At 37.9% G+C, this 20,344-nt stretch overlaps 1 protein-coding gene across 5 annotated transcripts in view; it reads left to right on the top strand.

Annotated features, from left to right (window-relative positions):
* Window positions 1-20,344, top strand: part of KCTD1 (potassium channel tetramerization domain containing 1) — a 246,445-nt gene that overhangs the window by 174,172 nt on the left and 51,929 nt on the right. For all 5 annotated transcript variants that reach the window (XM_072604458.1, XM_072604459.1, XM_072604460.1 and 2 more), the window contains one exon: window positions 16,847-17,025. In XM_072604458.1, coding sequence (XP_072460559.1) covers window positions 16,847-17,025 — 179 coding nt within the window. The remainder of the gene's footprint in view (window positions 1-16,846; window positions 17,026-20,344) is intronic.

The raw sequence follows: 20,344 nt of genomic DNA, 5'->3' as shown, positions 1-20,344 counted from the left end.
TGGGGCTGGGTTTTTTTTTCTCTTAGCACTCAGGTTTTTTTGAACCTTTCAGATTGTTTTTCACCGATTCTTTGCTTCATCAAAGTCGTATTGTATTTCACTCCTGACCTCCACTGACTTACTTAACAAGGAAAATGTTGGAGTTTTTAGCATTTTGGAAGTCACAGAGCTTCAGAACTGCCCTCTAATCTACTCCCCTACTCCCACCGTTTTATAAATAAGAAGACCGGAAATAGGCCCTAAGGGAAAAGCGTTGACTGAAATTCACTGTCCATGTCTTTTGACCATATCATGTGTATATGAAAATGTTTTTGAAATTTTATCAATGGAGATATACCATTTAAAGCCAGGGTGATGGCACACACCTTTGATCCCAGCTAAAAGGGAGGCTGAAGCTGGTGGATGTCAGGCATTCTGGAGCTTGGACTAAGCTTACTAGGTGTCTACACTAAACTAAGTTTAGCATGAATATGATGGATCCTCCAGAATCGAAGAGCCACCAGATTGCCTAGGGAGACATGAACCAGCCTAGGTTAGAAATGAATTGGTCAAAGCTCCTGGGCTGAGCAGAGTGGGACCAGCCCTGCGAAGAGCCAGTGCCCTTCTACCCTGGCTGAGAATGAGATAATCAGTCCTTTTTTTTTAAGAAAAGAAAAAGAAAATACAAGATGTGAGAAAGTTAGTTGCAGTACAGCTAGCACCCTTCTCTAAATGAAGTTTCATTCCAAATATATGATGTATACAAATAAAATACCAATCTCCTTCCTCCCACTGCTTTATGAAAATGCACGCAAAAGTCTGAACTTCCAAAACATAATTTAGAGGACAGTTATTTGTAGTACAAAGGGAATCTTTGGTTTATAAAATGGTTCACTGGGCATCTTTAAAAGATTCCAGCATTTAAAAGAGGTTTTGATTTTAAAAAATTGATATTCTAGAACTTCAAACTCAGTATATCCAAAAAAAGAACTTAAATACATACCCCCTACTACACACCTACCTACTACCTCTTCCGATTTTCCTATTTCTGTTAATATTACGGTTTCTCTATTTACCAAGGACGAAGAGCCTTCCTTTGGACTATTCATTCCATGATCTGATCTTTCATCTTTCATCTAGATTGTTTGGTTTTTTTTTTAAAAAATCTTTTTTGTGTTATGGACAATCCCTTTGGCTGTCTGGTGAAGGTTATAGATCCCTTAGCAGAATAATTTTTCAGAAGGAAATGCTAAATTTCTATTAGAAATTAATGATAATAAATGTGTAAATTTTTTCCCCATCCAGGTTCATGGACCCCATGAAATCTATCCATGGACCCCCTTTTGATCTTAGAATTGTTGGTCTAGACTAATTACAATAGCATGCAGACCATTTTCTTTGCCGCTTTAATCCATCTTATATTTTACTACCATATTAACACTCTGGCAGCTGTGATTATGTGACTACTCTGCTCAGAAACATTTAATGACTTGCCAATACCTACTTCATGAAGTATGAACTACTGATCTTGGTGTGCAGGTCCTCTGTCACATAGCGCTCCCTTCCAAGCACACTACACTACAGTCAAACTGGATTGCTTGCATTTCCCAGAATACTTTCCACACTTTCTTGCTTTCGTACTTTTTCTTGTATCTTTCTCTCTACTGGGAATGTGTTTACACTGTCTTTAACTGTTGACATTCTAAACAGACTTCAAGACATAATTCAAGTGCCACCTCTCTCATAGAACCTTTCCTCCAAAGACAAAAGTGGTTTTTCTATCCTTTGGTCACTCACAGCACTTTTAAAATATCTCTCATACATTTAGCGCTTATTTTCCTATTATTCAATTCTGTATCTGTATAGTTATTACACATTTTTCTATTACATATTTATTTGTGTACATGACTTATTTTTAGAATGGACAATGTACATTATTAAAATTTCTATTCCCAACTAGTATGGTGCTTTGCACATAGTAGGTGCTCAAATGAACTGAATGAAGGTAACTCAGTCATATATGCCTTCTGATATATTTTTATGTGTGTGTGACTTGTCTGCCCAACTAGGTTGTAACTTCCAGGACAAAAGCTTTCTATGATGTATCTTTGCACTAACACAGTGCGGTTCATATGTTTGGTGTTGAATACCTTTCATTGAATAAACAAATAATTGAATATAAACTTTGCAGGATTGTATCTATTGTGTAGATTCACCTGCTTGTAAATATATATGTTTATGCATGTCTGTGTTTATACACAAACACAGAAGCTAACAGGTCTGATTTTTAATAAATTCTTATCTCTGCCTCACAGCTCTTAAATTCATTCTTAAAAATCATTGCACCAAAGCATATTAAAATATCAATTATGCCTGTTCAAAAAGAAATTCAGGAATATTCCCCTATTTCAGGAGAGGGTTACAGAGTTTTAATTTACCCTGACTTGGAATTTAAAAAACTAATTATTATCCTTGTGAGTCACTGGATTAGTCACCTCACTTTTATGAGCCTCTATTTCCTCATCTGTAAAAAGGAAATAATATTACCCTCTCTCCCCAGGGTAGTTATAAGGAAAAATCTTTAAAGTACTCTATAAATGTGGATTATTATTATTCCCCAAAATGTGTTTCATCCTTGAAATAATACAGGGTGTCCCAGAGGTCTAAGCAAAGTTTTAAACATCAGTAAGCTTTACTAAGTTTTGAACTGCACTAAGACTTTTGGGATACCCTGTATTAAACAATTTCAAATACAGGGAACCATTAAAGCAAATTTATTATTTAATTCAGTTATGGTTTAGAACCCCTTCCAGACCAATTAATTGTGAATTCTTTCTGACCATTTATTTGCTGCATTGGGTACAAAGATCATGGATGTAGTGGGTCACTGCAAATCTACTGCCACCCCTGTAAATAAAATGTGCATCCTGATGGTGATGGGTAAATAGAATCACTTTATGTATGACAAATAGGACATAAAATACAAGTCTGTGAGGAAATGATCTTTCCTTCCTCTTTTTTTCCAGAGTAAAAGATTAAAAACATGGACAGAATCTTATTCATCTTTGTATCTCCTGCTGGCATCTAGTCTAATGTTCTCAGTGTTTGTCCAATGTACTAAATCCATTCCTGGGTGGCTACAATTTGAACTTTGGACTTACTCCTAATAAATCTAATAAAATAAGTATTTGTTACAAAGCAGAATCAGAGTTGTCTTTTCAGGTAATCGTATTGGATAATCAAAACTTCTGGAAAGTCACTTTTCATGTTAATACTTAGTGTATTTGAAGGTGTGGTTCTTTTAAGCTGGAAATTAGGGTAAAGTGCTCTGAGATGCAAGATTAGGAAGCCTCTTAAGAAGAATAAGCCATTGCATAATTGTCAGCATTCAAAGCCCTTTCTATTTTTCCTTCCCAAAAGATAATGTATGTAGGAGTAAACACCATTATGTAGTTTTCCGAAATCCTCACAGATGATTGACTTCAGGAAGCCCAGTGATTGGTGCTTTGATCTTTCTTCCTGTTCTATTAGAAAGTTGGTATGAGAGGCTAGCAGAGGAGTATGGGGGGACTGGACAAACCATAACATTATTCCCAGAATGACAAATATGTAACTATACTCTTGTGTGTTAGAAGAACTTCGATTCAAACCTCCTAGCCTTTCATTTCTGGATTAACACTGCCTCCCTTTTTTACTCTGTGCAAGGCATTTAATCTTCTACAATTTTCCTCTCTTGATTGCAAAATTACAGCATTTTGCATAAAGGAGGAACTGTCCATAAATTATTCCTGCTTCTCTCCAACCACCACTTTTCATTGTAATTTTCCTTTCTTGAAAGGAGCATGCTATTGTTGTCATACAGAAACCATTTAATGTGAATTTATCTTCTACTGTTGCCTATTCAGATTAAGAAATGCATAAAATATCAAAATTTTAAATATATTAGAAGTTACTCCACATGACTTTAAGAGTCTCCAAAAAAGTATCTGAGAAGTATTAATAGAGATAAAATTTCCATAAATTTATTTTGTGCCACTATAAAAGAAGACATAACAAAATTTTACCTGAATTTTCTCCTGTGTAAGTTTATTTTCTTCTGGAGAATGAGCAGAAATAGACATATAGGTCATCATTCTCCATATGATTACCTGCCATTCTTTTCTTTATTTTATTCTACAGTTTAGGGGGAAAGTTGTTTAAACAACAATATATCAATTTATATTTACCTAAAATGTGTCTTGTGGATAATCCATTTCTGGCAAGAGATTTAGCATGATGCCTTGGCCAAGTTTACAAATGAAACCCATCGTGTATTGATGGTGGGGAAAGTGAGTCATGAATGAACTCATTGCTTTACCTCCTTATCTCTCTTTTACAAAGAATTTGTGAAGTTCTCTTGTTTTATGCCCCTATGATTCAGCCTATAGATTTATCTGAAGAAGCTAAAAGGCTTCTTTCTAATCCAGATTCATTCTACTAGCCAAGAATTTCTAAAGCAAATTGAGATTTATATGTTTATGCCTGCCTTTCCAAGCCTGGTTACTCTTTACTCTCTAATTAATAATAATAACTATGGCAATTATAATAATAATTAATAATAATTACTTTCTAATTGCTTTTTTTCCCTCTTTTTTCCCAACCATTTCTGGTTTCTCACACTTCTAAGCATTCTTCCCTTAGCCCAGCCCTTTCTTCTGGAGTCATCCCTATCGCACTCATCCTTAAAGGCTCAGCTCAAGTTCTATTTCCTGAACCAAATCACCTTGATCTTCCCATTCTTTAACTTTTTTCCTGTTTGTTGACAGTACTACACCATTAACTGCATTTAATGTTATATGTTGCCCTGTTCTCTAATTGTTTTGTGACAAGAGAAAATGCTTGCTATACCAGTATAAGTGTTCTCTTGTTCCAGAGATCATTTCATTCACTGGAATGGAGTCCCTCTGTGGGATTATAGGAGCATAGCTTTAGAGGTGGAAGAGACATTGGAGGCCATGTCATTCAACACACTCATAGAGGTACTTACTTGTTAGGCATATGATATAATATTATTAACTGATTCACTGATTCAACTTGATTTTTCAAATATGATATCATATTTCTCTAATATTAAGTAATAAAACATGGAAGTGGCCTTGATAACTGAAGCTTACTTCTCTCACTGCCAAATCTCTATTTAGTTTAGCCACTTTAAGCAGAAATCAAATATGTAGTGTTGTAAAGGTGAGACTGAAACTACCCTACCCAATTTTAGCTGTGATGCCTTAACTAGGCACACATTTCATTTCCACATTTCTCAGTCAGTCAAAAGATCTTAGTCCAGGGGTTCTAAATTTGGGGTCCACTAACTCGTTTTTAATATATGTGGTTTGACAACTGTATCTTAGTATAATTGGTTTGCTTTGTAAATTTTCCTCAATTTTATATATTTAAAAACATGATTGTGAGAAGTGATCCATGGGTTTCATCATACTACTAACAGTGTCAGTGGCACAGAAAAGGTTAATAACTCCAAACTTTAGCATGTCAAGGATAAACTGACACCTGACTGAGAAGTCTGTTCCAATACTCTGTGAAACTAGGTCAGACCCCCAGGAACTATCTATAAATTATCAAATGAGTTGATAAAGGAAAGACTTTTCTAGAAATTGGAGAACTTTGCTTTTCTAGCACATTCCTGAGAAATAACCACCTGGAGTGAGGGGGTAGAGAAAGGAGAGGCCTTGGCTTAGATCCTCGCCCCCTCCCCCAAAGGGCCTGCCACACTTTGATCACCTTTCTGGCTCCAAAAGGTCCAGAAGATATTGTGTTTCCCATTTTCCTGTTGGCATCCTGAACAGCATGCCTGATCAGCTGATAGCAGTAATAGTAATAGTAATAGCTAGCATTTATATAGTGCTTAAGAATTGCAAAGGGCTTTACAAAGATGAACTCATTTGATCCTCACAACCACCCTGGGACAGAGCTACTGTCTTTGTTTCCATTTCACAGATGAGGAAAATGAGGCAAACAGAGGTTAAATGACTTGTCCTGAGTTACACAGCTAGTCAGTGTCTGAGGTGGGATTTAAACTTAGATCTTGTGGATGCAGTATCTGCAGCAGCAGCAGCCAAGGGCAGACTGAACTCCCGGAACTCCTAGGAGACGAGCAAAGACACTACACAGTCTCATGTCTCCAGGACAGAAACTCTTGTCTGCTCATCAGTGTTCTGTTGGTGACCCCACATCAGCCTGCACCAGTGTCTGCATCAGGAGCCAAGGAAAGATGGATGCACATTCATGGTTCTTTACAGGGAACTTCCTGCGTATCCTTCAGATGGGAGAAAAGGACTTCCATTGCCAAGAGCTGCCATATGTGCTCCCTAAGCTTGAGCTCACTCTCTGTGGACTCTGGATGTATGCAAGAATATGTCACTGACCTTTGTGGGCATACTTTGTACCAACTTTTCTTAATGTATGACTTTAAGAGTGTTCCTTTTCTAAAAGCTACTTAATCCTGGCTGGCTGAAGAATGCCAGAGGGGAATTCTGAGGTACCTCAGGAACCCTCAGGGAAAGGTATAGCTAGCTAGAGTCTGGGTCCCACTCAGTGGAGGTGGAAACTGGGATAAGGATGCTCAGATCTTACATGGATGACATTTTTCGTAAGGCAAATTCTGTTTTCCTAGGAGAGGAAGACTATAATTTAAGATTTGAATATAATTCAGTATAATTTAACATTAATAATTGAATATGGGCAGCTAGGTGGTACAGTGGATAGAGCACCAGGCCTGGATTCAGGAAAACTTGAGTTCAAATCCAGCCTCAGACACTTATTAGCTGTGGGACCCTGAGCATGTCACTTAACCCTGTTTGCCTCAGTTTTTTATCTGGTTTATCTGTTAAATGAGCTGGAGAAGGCAATGGCAAACCATTCCAGTATCTTTGCCAAGAAAATCCTTTCAAATGGGGTCATGAAGAGTCAAACGTGACTGAAATGACTGAACAATCAATTGAATAAAATTTAATATTTTCTTGATGTAATTTATAACAGAGACGTAGTACATAGCAGAATCAGAAAACCTAGCTTCAAATCTTAGCTCTAATATTTTCTGTTTGTGGGGAGAAGTCATTTAATCTCCCTGAACCTCAGTTTACTTCTGTAAAATGTGGATAAAAATACTTGCACTGCCTATTGACACAGAATGGTTGTTTTCTCGCTCTCTTTTTAAAACAATTTTAGGGTTTTTTTGTTACATTTTAAGTTCCAAACTTTCTCCTTTCCTCCCTCCCCACCCTAGAGAAGGCCACCCTTTGACATACATACATACATATATGTATACATATGTAAAACCATACTATGCATACTTCTGTTTATCAGTTCTTTCTCTGGAGGTGTATAGCCTCTTCCTTCATAGGTCCTTTGTCATTGATTGGAGTATCTATAATACTCAGAATAACTCTTTCACAGTTGTTCTTCAAATAATGTTGTTACTGCACACTACATTCTGTTGGTTCTGCTAATACAGAGTGGTTGTGAGGAAAGCACCTTGTAAGTCTTTAAAGTGCTATTTCTATAAATGTTATTATAAATAGTAGCTGGTGGGCTTTAATATCCCAGTGCTCTAATCCCCACTGAAATGTGTGGGCCTCTGCCTCTGCAGTAAATGGCCCAAGACTGCTATGGCTTCTAAGCTCTTTTCATCTACTTTTTAGTTTGCCTCTTCCCTTGTTGTACTGACACCACACAGGGAGACATCTTTGTATCTGATGTATGGTCGTATAGAGTAATAGAACAGGTAGACTTGATGTACTTGGTCCCAGGAGGCAAAACTAGGACCAGTGGGAGGAAGTTGTTACTGGTATGAATATTTCAATTCATCCTAAGGAAAATTTTCCTAATACTTAGAACTGCCCAGAAATGGAATTGGTCTCAGACCTGGGGAAGGCAAGGAGTTTCCTTTCACAGAAAGCCTAGAGGACCACTTAGTAGGGCTATTTTCATAATTTGGAAAGGGGTTGAATTCGATGACCTCTACACTACCTTTTGATTCTTAAGATTCTTTGATTCCAGATGTTACATCTTACTACATATTATGGGAAGTGTGCCCAACGGCCTTTTCCGCTTCTACTTACTTGTTTCTGATATGCTAAGGATCAGGAAACTTTGTGACTTAGAACTGTGTATAAACCATTAGGCATCTGTGACTTCCTTGGTGTAGGAATTGCCTTTAGCCAACCCATCAAGATCAAAGTAACTCAGTGGATAAATTGTAGCTCAGCCCAAGGTTCGGACAAGTTAAGTGATTTGATCATGATTACACAGCAAATAAGGGTTAGATGGAATTCAGACCCAGATTTTCCTGACTACAAACCCAACACACCTACCTCTCAGTGACTAGGTGGACTTTTAAATGAGAATTCCTAAAAAATGAGGCTCATGGACTTCTGAAATTTGCTTTGGCTGTTCTGAAGCTTTTCTTGCTTGTTTCCTTCTGGTTCTTTTCTGTTTGAATAAGTGATGTTGTTGGTTAACTTACCTCCAGATAAGTGATAGGTTACCCTACTTATACCAAAGGGACTTGGCAAGCTTTTTGTTGCTTTCCTTGTGTGAAATTTGGGGGAATGATTTTATTTTTCCCCCTAGGCATATTCTGCTTAGCTAAAGTCATCAGAGAACACTTTTACTTTGTACTTTTATGAGACCTCTTTTAAAATTTGTTGACATTGCAGTTAGTTGTCTTATTACCAGACTAAAGATTTGTGGAAGTTAAGAAAGTGCTGTATTTCTAAGAATGCGTAAGTGAGAGGTCAGCCAAGACACTTTTACTGCCCCATGGACAGAACATTACCAAGGGAAATAATATAGTTCCAACCTCCTTGAACAAGCATCCTGGCCTCAGACAAGGACTTGCTTATGTAGGTTATCCTATAGGTAGGAACATCAGTTAACCAGTAAATACAGTTCACCAAAAGAACATGTTCTTAATCACTCCAGATTACTGAGGTATTGATGATCTACTCCCACAGTATATCTTTATGGATGCCTACCCTAGCTAAATTTTGTGCAGACTTTGTGATCATGCTCAAAGTCCTTTCCCTACTGTCACTTAATATGGAAAATGAAAACTGTTTCAACATACTAGTGAAATAATTAGTATTCCACCATCATAGTGGAACTTGACATAGTGTACATCCCCAGCAAATTACTACTTTCAGCTGAAACTTTATCTCATTTAGTCCAAGGTAGTGTTCCCCAGGCTCCCATTTTCATAGCATACAGTAAGGTTAGACTTAGGATCTAGGGTTTTCATCAGATTCATTTGAAAGGTGCCTGAAGCCAAATCCCTTCCAGGATCCTGCCATCAGAAAATCATTGATATTGGGCAGTTGAGATGGATGTGCAAAACTACAAAGTCGGGTTTTTTTTCAGCCACAAACTGTCTGATATATGGAAGTTTTTAAAAAAATAAATTGATCATCCTGACAGTCTATGAATAATGAGCAATCAGAAATGAAAATCTCAGGGAAGCCATTCCCTTCTGGAGTTTTTGTTTTTGTGTTGGGGTTTTTTTTTTTGTTGGTGGTGGTGTATTGGTTTTTTTTGAACTAGGTTTCTTAGAGCATCCAGAAAAAGGTAGGCAAAATTGGATCCTCCTCTCCCTCCTTACCCTTCTCCCGCTTTTTTTTCAAAATGTGATACTACAAAGAAAAGCACATAATTCAAAAAAACAAATGGTATTGCTTTTGTCAGAACCATCTTATGATTAAGTTCATTTGCATTTTCATCTCAATCCATAGACTCAGTAAAGATGTACAGAGGGTTTTGTAATGGTCACACATATCTGAGTTGCATACCTAAGCAGCATCCACGAGAGACAAAGTAATGGCATTTAAAGAGCAAAGGACTTGGCATTAGGAGCAAATCAGAACCTAGCTTTTAGTAAGCATTTATAACCAATTCCAAGTGCTAGTCCACAAGAATATAAAGATAAAATGAAAAGCAACTGAGGCTTACCTTCTACTGGGAGAATATAACATTTGCATAGCTAAAAAGATGCAAGTTCATTTGAGGAGACAGCAAACGATGATAGGGAGGGAAAGACTTCTGGAAAGGGAGAGCACCTGAGTGGAGCCTTGAAAAGCACTGAGGATTCTAAGCACTGAGGTGGAAGGAAAGAGGGAATGCATTCCAGGCACATGGGATAAAGTGCACAAAGGCAGGAGTCCCAGCGATAGAATACCAACTTTGAGAAATGGCAGATTGGCCGGTCTGGCCAAAACATGGAGTATGTGAAGGGGCATGATAGGAAATTAATCTTGGAAAGTGGATTGGTGCCAGATGGGGGAAAGCTTTTTAAAAGGACGGAGCATGTTTTATCCTAGCAGCAATAGAAAGCCACCAGAGACTCTTGAGCAGGTGAGTTGTAGGCTGATGTGTGCTTTACTAAGACTATCTTGGCAGCTGCATGAAGGAGGTACTGGATTCAGGAAGAACAAATAGTCAGATGCAGTAGTCCAAGCAAGAGTTGATGAGGGCCTAAAATGAGAGTAGCTGCTGTGAAAGTGAAGAAAAGGGGACGAGGGGGAGTTAGAATCAATGTGACTTGGCAACTGATTTAATCCCAGCATCAGAATTTCAGAGTCAGAAGGCAGCTCAGCAGCCATCTAGTCTACCTTATACATAAGAAACATTCCACTACAAAAGCCCTTGCTTGAAGACCTCACCAGGAGACTCACTGCCTCCCAAGGCAGCCGTTTATGCTTTTGGAAACCTTTACTTGTCAGATGGTATTTCCTAACATTTGGTTCTTAAAGTTTTTTCTTATGTTAAGGCTGAGGGATTGTGAAGAGTCAGTGATGCCTTCAGGGCTCTGAACTTGGGTGACTGGTTGGAGGGTGGTAGTTGTGTTCGTCCGTTTTCAAAGAGGAGCATGACATCAGAGAAATGATGACATGACTTGCACTTGACTTTGTTTTGAGTGAGGGAGGGCTGTGCAGGTCACCAGCCTCACTTCTCCTCCAGAGCCATCTGAATCCAGGGACCACATGTTCATCAGGATGACTGGAGATGGCCCAGGATGCAGTGGGAGACTTTGGCCTTTTAAGCTAAGGCCTTTTCAGGTACTCACTTAAAGTGAGGTAATGCCATTCAGTGAATAGGCCTCTTTAAAAAGTAGTCAGGGGAATGGCCCCTTTAATAGAAAAGAAAAAAAATAGATAAATCACACTGGGAAGGGCAGGAGCCTCAGGGTAGTAGTTTGAAGAGAAACTATTACTACTGACATTCACTCTAAGCCAGGAGGGTCCAAAAACAACCACTGAGGGGGTTGGGCAGGGACCCATTGTTGTTCACTCCCTGGGCTTCAGAGTGCACTGGGTCTAAGGTTTTAGGGGACATAAAAAAGAAAGGAAGAAAAAAAGAAAGAAGGAAGGAAGGAAGGAAGGGGAAGGAAGGGAAGGGGAGGGGAGGGGAGGAAAGGGGAGGGAAGGAAGTCTAGCCAACGTACCCCAAGTTAACTGGGCAGCTTCTGGCCCAACAACCATTTGGTAAATATTTAAGAACAGTTCTTTAATAAAGCAGTAATGTAATACCCAATTCCTTTGACTATAGGATCTACATAAAATGCTAAAACTTGTGATATGGTAGCAAGGTCCCTGAATCTGAAGTCACAGGACCTGTCTCTGAATCCTGGCCCTGTTACCTGTTACCTAAATAACCATGGGCAAGTCATTTCCTAAGTAGCTGGCAAGGATCTGTTTCTATCAGACTGTTTATCTGTAGGTATAGTGGTTATGGAATGGAGTAAGTAGGAGATTAGGACATTTGAGGGAATCCTCATATGTATGTTGAATGTTCCCTAGCATGAGGGCCAGTGTGGATTACAGGAGTGGGTGATGTGCTTGCACTTAAGGTCCCAGCAGCTTCCGTAAGACCGCAGACTTGAACCTCAATAACAGGTTCCTTGTTTCATGTCCTAATGCTGTGACTCTTATGTTTTAATAACTTTGTTTGTCTTAGAAGTAAATTTAACTATATATGCATATATATGTGTATATACACATGCACCCATAAACATATGTATGTATATACATATACTATGTATGTCTCTACGCATGTACATATATAAAAATGGAGGATGGTGGCCTCAAAGTAAAGAAGGGGAAATTTTAAGGAGAAGTGAGTTTAAGGCAGGGATTCTTAGCCTGAGGGAGGGAGGTGGTGGTCTGTAAATTTGTTGTTTAAAAAAATACTTTGATAACTGTATTTCAGTGTAATTGATTTCCTTAAAATCCTTATGTATATTGTTTTATTAATTTAAAAACATTCTGAGAAAGGCTTCATCGGACTGTCAAAGGGGTTCCTGCCATAAAAAGAGGTTAAGAACCCCTCTTTAGGTAGTAAAATTAGTTCTATTTCAGACATGTTGAATTCGAGATGCTTATGGAACATAGTTCCAAATCCTGAGCTCAAATACAGCCTCAGATACTTACTAGCTGTGTGACCCTGGGCAAGTTACTAAATCCTGTTTGCCTCAGTTTCCTCATCTGTAAAATGAGGTAGAAAAGGAAATGGCAAACCTTCAGTATCTCCCCAAGTAGGGTCACAAAGAGTCAGAAAAGGACTCAGCAACAATAATAAATAGAACATTCAGACAGAGAGACGTTTAGCAGGAAGTTGATCTGGAGCTCAGGATAAAGATCACAGCAAGAGCTACAGATTTGAGGATTATCTTCATAGCCATAAATGAACCTAATAAGTACTGGTGAAGTAACCAATAAAGATTGGGGAGATAGAGAGGTGAGGTGGTAGGGAGCAGACACAGACAGAGAACCTGAGATAGACCCTGGGGTGGGAAATAAAGATGGCCAAGGAGGAATGATGAAACTGGAGCAGAACCAGGAGACAGCAACGTCTTCCAAGCCAAAGAAGAAAAGAATGTCCCAGAAAATATCCCAGGAGGATTGAAGGCTCATAAAAGGCCATCACATTTAGCAATTAGTAATTAAGAGATTGTTGGTCATAGTGGACTCATGATGAACATGCTACCCGCCTCTCGACAGAGATGTGAAGGACTCAGTGTGGAAACTGACACATATTCTTTTTTTTTTTTTGGACATGGCCAAACACTGCTTGGCTTGATGTTACATGTTTGTAACAGGGATTTTGCTTTTCTTGCTTTCTGTTCAGGATGAGGGTGGAGTGGAAAGTGGAAGGAAGAGAATACAGATCTTCATGAATATAAAATAGAATTTAAAAAAAAACAAAAAGATTGTTGGTAACCTAGGAGAAAACAATTTCAATTGAGTGGTGAGGTGTGAAGCCAAATTAGAAGGGATAGAAAAGTTGATGAGAGGTAAGGAAGTAGAGATAACAGTAAACAGCTTTTTCTAATCATTTGACTGTAAAAAAACAAAGACAATAAGGATAGCTAGAATGCGTGTCAGGGTCAAGTAAAAGGTTTTTTTTAATGTTTTTAAAGGTTTGGGGTGCAGGGAAGAGACTTAGGTGTGAATTTTAACTTGAGCTTTCACTAGATCTATGACTGTAAGCAGTTACAACATCTCTGAGCCTCCATTCCCTTGTCTATAAAGATTCATATTTGCATTATCTGCTTCACAGATGAGGAAACTATTCTGTTGACCATGTAATGCTACATAAATATCATTTATTAGACCTTAATTCTTGTGTATTTGACTCAATTCTTCCAGAAGTCGTCACAAGTAGATTCATCTGAATATTGAGAAATGAGTGATTCAGGCAAAGTGTGGAAAGGAGACCATTGAATGTCTTTTCCCCCAAACATTAGAATTTTTTTCTAACATAAATCATTGTTCATGTAACCCAGGGATGTTCAAAACACTTCAAAGTCATGACAGTGGTGATTGCCAGCGTTTAGGTAATGCTTTAGTGTTTGTAAAACCCTTTACAAATATTACCTCTTTCTATCCTCACAACCGTCCTGGGAGGTAGTGTTGATAGTATCCCGTCTTCTCTTCCTGCATCGTTCCCAGGGGGAAGAAAAGTGGTGGAATTTCTGTGATGTCAGGATAGTGATACCTTTTTCCAAGAAGTGGGGAAAAGACTATCAGAGATGTTCTGACCCACTACAATCGGGCAGATGTGTACTTTGAGTTGCTTCTCCAGTAGTGATGATGAGTCCATATTCTTGCTGGCCAGCAAAGGCTCTATCTTTGGATAGCTTTTGTGTTTAAAATGATCAGGATTATGTCCATCTGTACAGAATGAGATGGTATTGGGGGTGAGTGATGAGGAGGAGACTAGACAAAGTAATAAGAAAATAAGTTGGACTAACTAAATCTGTGATTGCTATTGCCAAACAACTGTTCTGGGCTCCTTGGGTCTCCACTGCCAAGGATAGCCTTAAGGGCAAGCAGCCATGTGCTCTAATGATTGATTACCTCAATACCCACAAATGATCCCTTTCCCCCCATCCTGTCTGAAATGTGACCATCGGAGAGGCCACTAGCAAAATACAAGTACCTCTAAGAGAAGTAAAACTTCAAGCCCTTTCGGGTGTTATCAGCATAGTCTTGAAGGGACCCAGGCTGTGAACCACTGGGACGTAGGATGAAAGGACAAGAGAGACAGATGGGGACATAGGGAGATGGGAGAGCACCAGTTTTGCCCCATTGGGGTCGGAAAACCATTATGTAACTTTCTTGTTAACCTTAGGGATTCATAACCCCTTCTTTGAGAAGCGCTAATCTAATTGTAGCCTTTAGAGCTTCTGTATATTTATGATTTACAGCCTAAATGGCATATACCCCAAGAAGTCTGGAACCCTCCAGGTGATCTGCTATGCTTTAAATTCTTCTCCTATACAGTCCTTGCAGTGTTATAGCTCCACTGAATGAGGTCACAGTCTAACTACAATATTAACCCTGCAAATCTGTTCATTTTCTCCTGAGCACCCTCGGGCAGGATATAGAAGGTGTCCAATTGAAAAACTATTACAGACTCCATGGTTCTGTGATGTGTTCAGTTGTAACAGGGTGTGTGTGTGGTGAGTGTGTGTGTGTGTGTGTGTGTGTGTGTGTTTCTTAGCCACAAATCATTCTGTGAAAAGAAGTAAGGTAGCATATGTTTTATGTTTCCATTTTAAGAAGAAAAATTTTAAAACATTTTCCAAATGCTACTTTTCTCTTTGTGTTTCCTTTCTTTAGCTGTTTATTTTTATTTTTCTACCAATTTTGTGTCTTTGTTTCACATTTTCTCTTACCCACCACCTCATTCATTCCTCTTCTTTTACTATTTGTTGGCCCTCTTCCGTGCTGCATCAAGAACACACATGGTAAACCGTGTATACAAAAGCCCGATCACTGCTCCATTCACAGGAGTGGCTAAGCCTTCCCAGAAGCGTGTGTATTCTGCATCATGCCTGGACATGTGGTTAATGCTAAATATTCCAGCAGTAGCGCCTCAGGTAGCTCCTAAAGCAGTTCCAGATCATAAAATAGATGATGTTTTGCAAATTTATATTTTATCACACTGCATTTTATGAACAAAAGCTAGATGATGTTCCCCCTTATGATCCCTATCAAAAGCATTGCTTAGCCTTTTATTATGCCTTATCGCTGGATTTGACCTACATTGTCTGCCTGTTCCAAAGAGCATTCTCTCTCTCTGTTATAAGTCTCTGACTGTATTTGTAACTTTCATCTTAAAGAGACTATGCATTAAATACTCTCAATTTATAACTGGGATTAGAGACCTTAAGTCCTAGGCCCCTCCAGTGAATAACAATGTGCCAAGTATCTGACTTTAGCTTTCTAAAAAGCAATGAAAAATGTTCAAGCAGCATTTGAAGTATTTGTATCATACACGTGGGGAAAGAAGCAACATGTCATGGTCTCAGCAATACTCTTTCTTAATCTTAGCAACCCAGAAATGTTCTGGCTCCCAAGATAAACTGCTCTGGGCTCTGTCTTACAGAAATTAAAGATGTTTGCCTTTATGTCATCACACCTATTCCCAGGTGACTAAACGTTTGATGCATCAACATGTACTTCTGTTCTTTTGGAACTTAACTTCCTTAAGAAGTTACATACTTACCCTAGTGACTAGTCTCTCACATATGTTTCACAAGGACACATTTATCATTTGGGGTGTAGTTTAATTTGTTTTTCATGGGAAATGTTTGTTTGTTTTTTTGTCATGTCACAAGCCAACACTATTGAATGGAAAAGACACAAAGAATAAGATTGGCAAATAGTAAAAAAAAAAAATGTGATGTACATTTTAGTAATTTTGCACATCCTAAGGGGTTGTTTAAAAACAGTTAGTTGGCTTTATTTTCATAGTTACTTTAAGCATCCAAACAGCTTAACCAGTTCATTTGACTCTTGATTTGACAAAAAAGAAATTCCAAAAAAGATTCTGTAGAATACATGGGCTGGTGGTTTGTATGCGTCTATTCTAATTGTATATCAAAGAGAAGTCATGGACATTTTATTTAAATGCTTACTGTTTTAGGCTTTGATTATCCTCTAATTTAAAGTGATTAGTGATTCTTCATGTGAAGTTACCCATTGTTAAATGTAAGCTGACTTCATTAGTATAATGGGCCCTCCTGTTTCACAGAATTATTTGAAATTAATATTAGTTAAGAACAAATCTTTATTATTGAACATGTAAAAGCTTCCTTTCTTTGTCAGTTAAGGCATTTATTTTTCTGTCATTCATTATAGTACAAATGAGAACTGGTGAAATTTTAAAGACTCACTGGCTTTCCGATTTTAACATAAAGAATGTCAGCTTTAATCTTTGACTTGTTCACTATATTGTGTATATTTTCTTTTTTGCCATTTTACAAAAGAAAGAAAGAAAAAAGAAAAAATGTCTAAACTTGCTTGTCTCTCCGTAGGACAGTCGGCCCAATATGTCAAGACCTCTGATCACTAGATCCCCTGCATCTCCATTGAACAACCAAGGCATTCCTACTCCAGCACAGCTCACAAAATCCAATGCACCCGTCCACATTGATGTGGGTGGTCACATGTATACCAGCAGCTTGGCCACACTCACCAAATACCCTGAATCAAGGTAATTTGAAAACTGGAAAGTCACTTGACAAAGTGTATGCATTTAGTAATCTAACTGTTTTTCTCATGGCCAGATACAGTGGAACTCCTTCATAACACTGGTCTTGGGGAAGAGGATTAATGGCTGCCTTATAAACTCTCTGTGTAATAACAGATTTTTACTAAATCCAGTTTTGTTCCAAGGGTACATCCAAATCCATTTTATGATGAACTACATTATGATGGAGTTCTACTATATTTAGCTTTTATAAAGAACTTCATATTTCTTAATGTATTTCCAAAGGAAGTGTTATTTCTCTTATTTTCCTTCCTTCTGTCCTCTCTAAGACACAATTCCTTATAAAATCCCTGCACTTCTAGATCCACGGAGCTGGTTCATGAATACAGTAGGTAACCAGATTGCAAAGTGGAAAAGGGAGATACAGTATTTTTCCAGTGAGGGAGGATTTTTCAGGACACCATGCAAAAGTCTTGGAACACAAGGCAATCTTGCAAAAATGGTCACAGATTCTGAACAGCTCAAGCAAAAGAAGTATTTGCAGGGGGAAGGTTGTGTTAAATCTGGCACTGTAAATGCTTGTGGGATTTTTCCCCCCTCATTTCTAATGGAATCACAAAGAAGGGATTCACTTTTGCTCTGGGACATCCACTCATGGCCTTGCTGACCACTCTGGCTCTCTGCTCTGCTTCTTCAGAACAACAACTCTTTGCTAGTCCTGTTAGTTGATGAGTAGGAATGAGCTGACATGGGGCTACACACTTCCTATTTCTGTTCCTACTCATAGAAAATAACAAGATGTTGCCTGGTTTCAAAAGACTTCTTAAGATGGGAGAGGAATGATTCTTTTCTTTTTTTTAGAGGGCCATCTAGCCTCATCACCACCACAGAAACTTATCTAACTCCCTGACATATTCTTTGGTATGTATGTTTATAAAGGTGTAATTACCATATCAGTCACTTAACAGCATTATTGACTGAGTACTTCTCCCTGGAGCACTGAACTATATGCTGTTACCATACTTGTGATCACGTTTTTGCACATATAAATACTTGTGTCTAGGAAAGAAAACTTTTTTTTTTTTTACATACTTCAGCTAATGAAAAGATCAGTGCTTCTTTTGCAGATAAACACTGAATACTGGAGAGGAAAGAAAAGGCCCCATATTAAATGTGTCCCAAAAAATGCATTTTTGAAGCTGTAGCTAGATGAGCTGGCATAGTCTAGAGTAGCAGCCCTTTCCTTGGGTTTGTTTTTTTAAACTCTTGATATATGTTACGTTAATGATCACACGTATATATAACAAGAAAACAGTTTCCTTCTGATCCTTATTGTTTTTAAATTGGTTATAATCCTTCCAGTTGATTAACTTTCCATCATGTTTTTCCCATCATAATTTGCCCTTTGGGAATATCGCTCCTGTCACTTGGTTTTCTTTGGCACTGGTGAAAAATTGGAGAATTTATTGCTGGTTTGGGGTTTTTTTTGCCAGTTTAATTATTTCAGAATTATTAGACATTATCAGATAGCATTGTTATTCCTACAATGCCTTCTCTAAAGATCTGTTTCCTCACCAACCCACTCAGTGGTTGATGGATGCTCTCAAGATTCTTAATCTCTTACTCAAAATCCTGAGTAATGGCAGCTGCTCTGACAGGTTTAACTACCATCTACACTGAGGTGGCACACTTGATCCAGAGTGGCCACTGTGTCTCATAGATATCGTGACCTGCTAAACAACTTCATCAGTTTGGTTTGAAAGGAGCAGGGCTGCACACCTTCTTTTCACAATCTTTCTCCAGTATTTATCTTCCTTGTCACAGTGGGTCCCACCACATCAGCCTCTGAGTTACCCTCCTTTCATTCCTCTTGTTGCCTTTCCATTCAATTCCTTGCTAAGTCTTACTACTTTTTACTTTCAGGCTGTCTGCTAAGTGCCAAATAGATCCCTAATCTTTCCTTTTAAAAAACAATTTTAGGTAATGATTATTAGCAATAATGAACATCAATACAATCAACAAAGCATTTAAATAGATGAAATTCATCCTATAAATTGTCATTGACCTCACCTTTCACTCCCTCCAAGTCTTCATCAGCATTTTTTGAGCATTTATTCCTCTTCATTTTCTCAGAGATGCTCATAGTTAGTGTGTGCTCTGCTCTGATTTTTTTCTTTTGTATCATTTCATAAAGATCTTTACACATTTCTTTACATTCCTCGTATTTTCTCATCTTAATTGTAACATTGTATCCTATTACATTGATGTACCACAGTTTTGTTTAATCGTTCATATTGTGTATTTAGGTTGATTCTAGGTTATTTTCACATTACGAATAACACTATTGTAAACAGCTTTGAAGAGATCACTCCTTTAAACAAAATAGCGCAGGGCATATTCGTAATAATGGAGTTATTTAGGCCAAAGTATATGATTATTTTTGTAACTTTTTCCTGCTTCTTGCCAAAATATTCCCCAAAAAGATCTACAAGTTTACAATTCTGCCAGCAATGCAACAGTTTTGATGTCCTTAAATGATTTTTGTCAATTTGGTAGATAAGGTGGTACCTCAAACTTGTTCATTTGTATCTTTCATTCTTAATGAAGCTGTATGTTTCTTTGGGTGAGTGTTAACAATTGGTGTTTCCACTTTTGAAAATGTTCTGTCCAAGAACTGCTGAGAAAACTAGAAAGCAGTTTGCAAAAATGAGGTTCACACTAAGCAGCATCTTCTACCGTGTCCAATAAGCTCAAAATGAATGACTTGAATATTAAAGATAGCACCACTAAAATTTAAAAGAGGGCAAAATCAGTTACTGTTAATGATGGCAAATGGCAAAATTCTTAACTAACTAAAACAGAGATTATAAAAAAGATAATTTTAGTTGCATGACATTGAAAAGCTTTTTGCACAAACAAAATCAGTGAAGCTAAGAAAGGAAACCACAGGTTAGAGAAAAAATCTCTAAGAGTCTGGTATTTAAGATACATAGGGTCTTAACACAAATCTATAAGAAGTCTTTTCCCAATGAATAAGTGGTCAAAAGATATAAACAAATAGTTCAAAAAAGAATTTTAAACTATTAAAAACCATATGAAAGATTGCTCTAAATCACTGCTAGTAAGAGAAATGCAAACAAAACAATCCTAAAGTTTCACTTCACACCCCACAATTTATAAAAGATTGCAGAAGATTTTGGAGGATCTCTAGGAAGACAGGCACATGACACTGTTGGTGGAGCTGTGAATTGGTCCAGATATTCTAAAAAAATAATTTGGAATTGTCCTAAGAAAGTGGCTGAAAATGCCCATCCTTTTGACA

The sequence above is a fragment of the Notamacropus eugenii genome, chromosome 4, assembly GCF_028372415.1.
Source record: "Notamacropus eugenii isolate mMacEug1 chromosome 4, mMacEug1.pri_v2, whole genome shotgun sequence".
Classification (NCBI taxonomy): Eukaryota; Metazoa; Chordata; class Mammalia; order Diprotodontia; family Macropodidae; genus Notamacropus; species Notamacropus eugenii.
The sequence above is the reverse complement of the archived record's forward strand: the minus strand, read 5'-3'. Positions and strand labels throughout refer to the sequence as shown.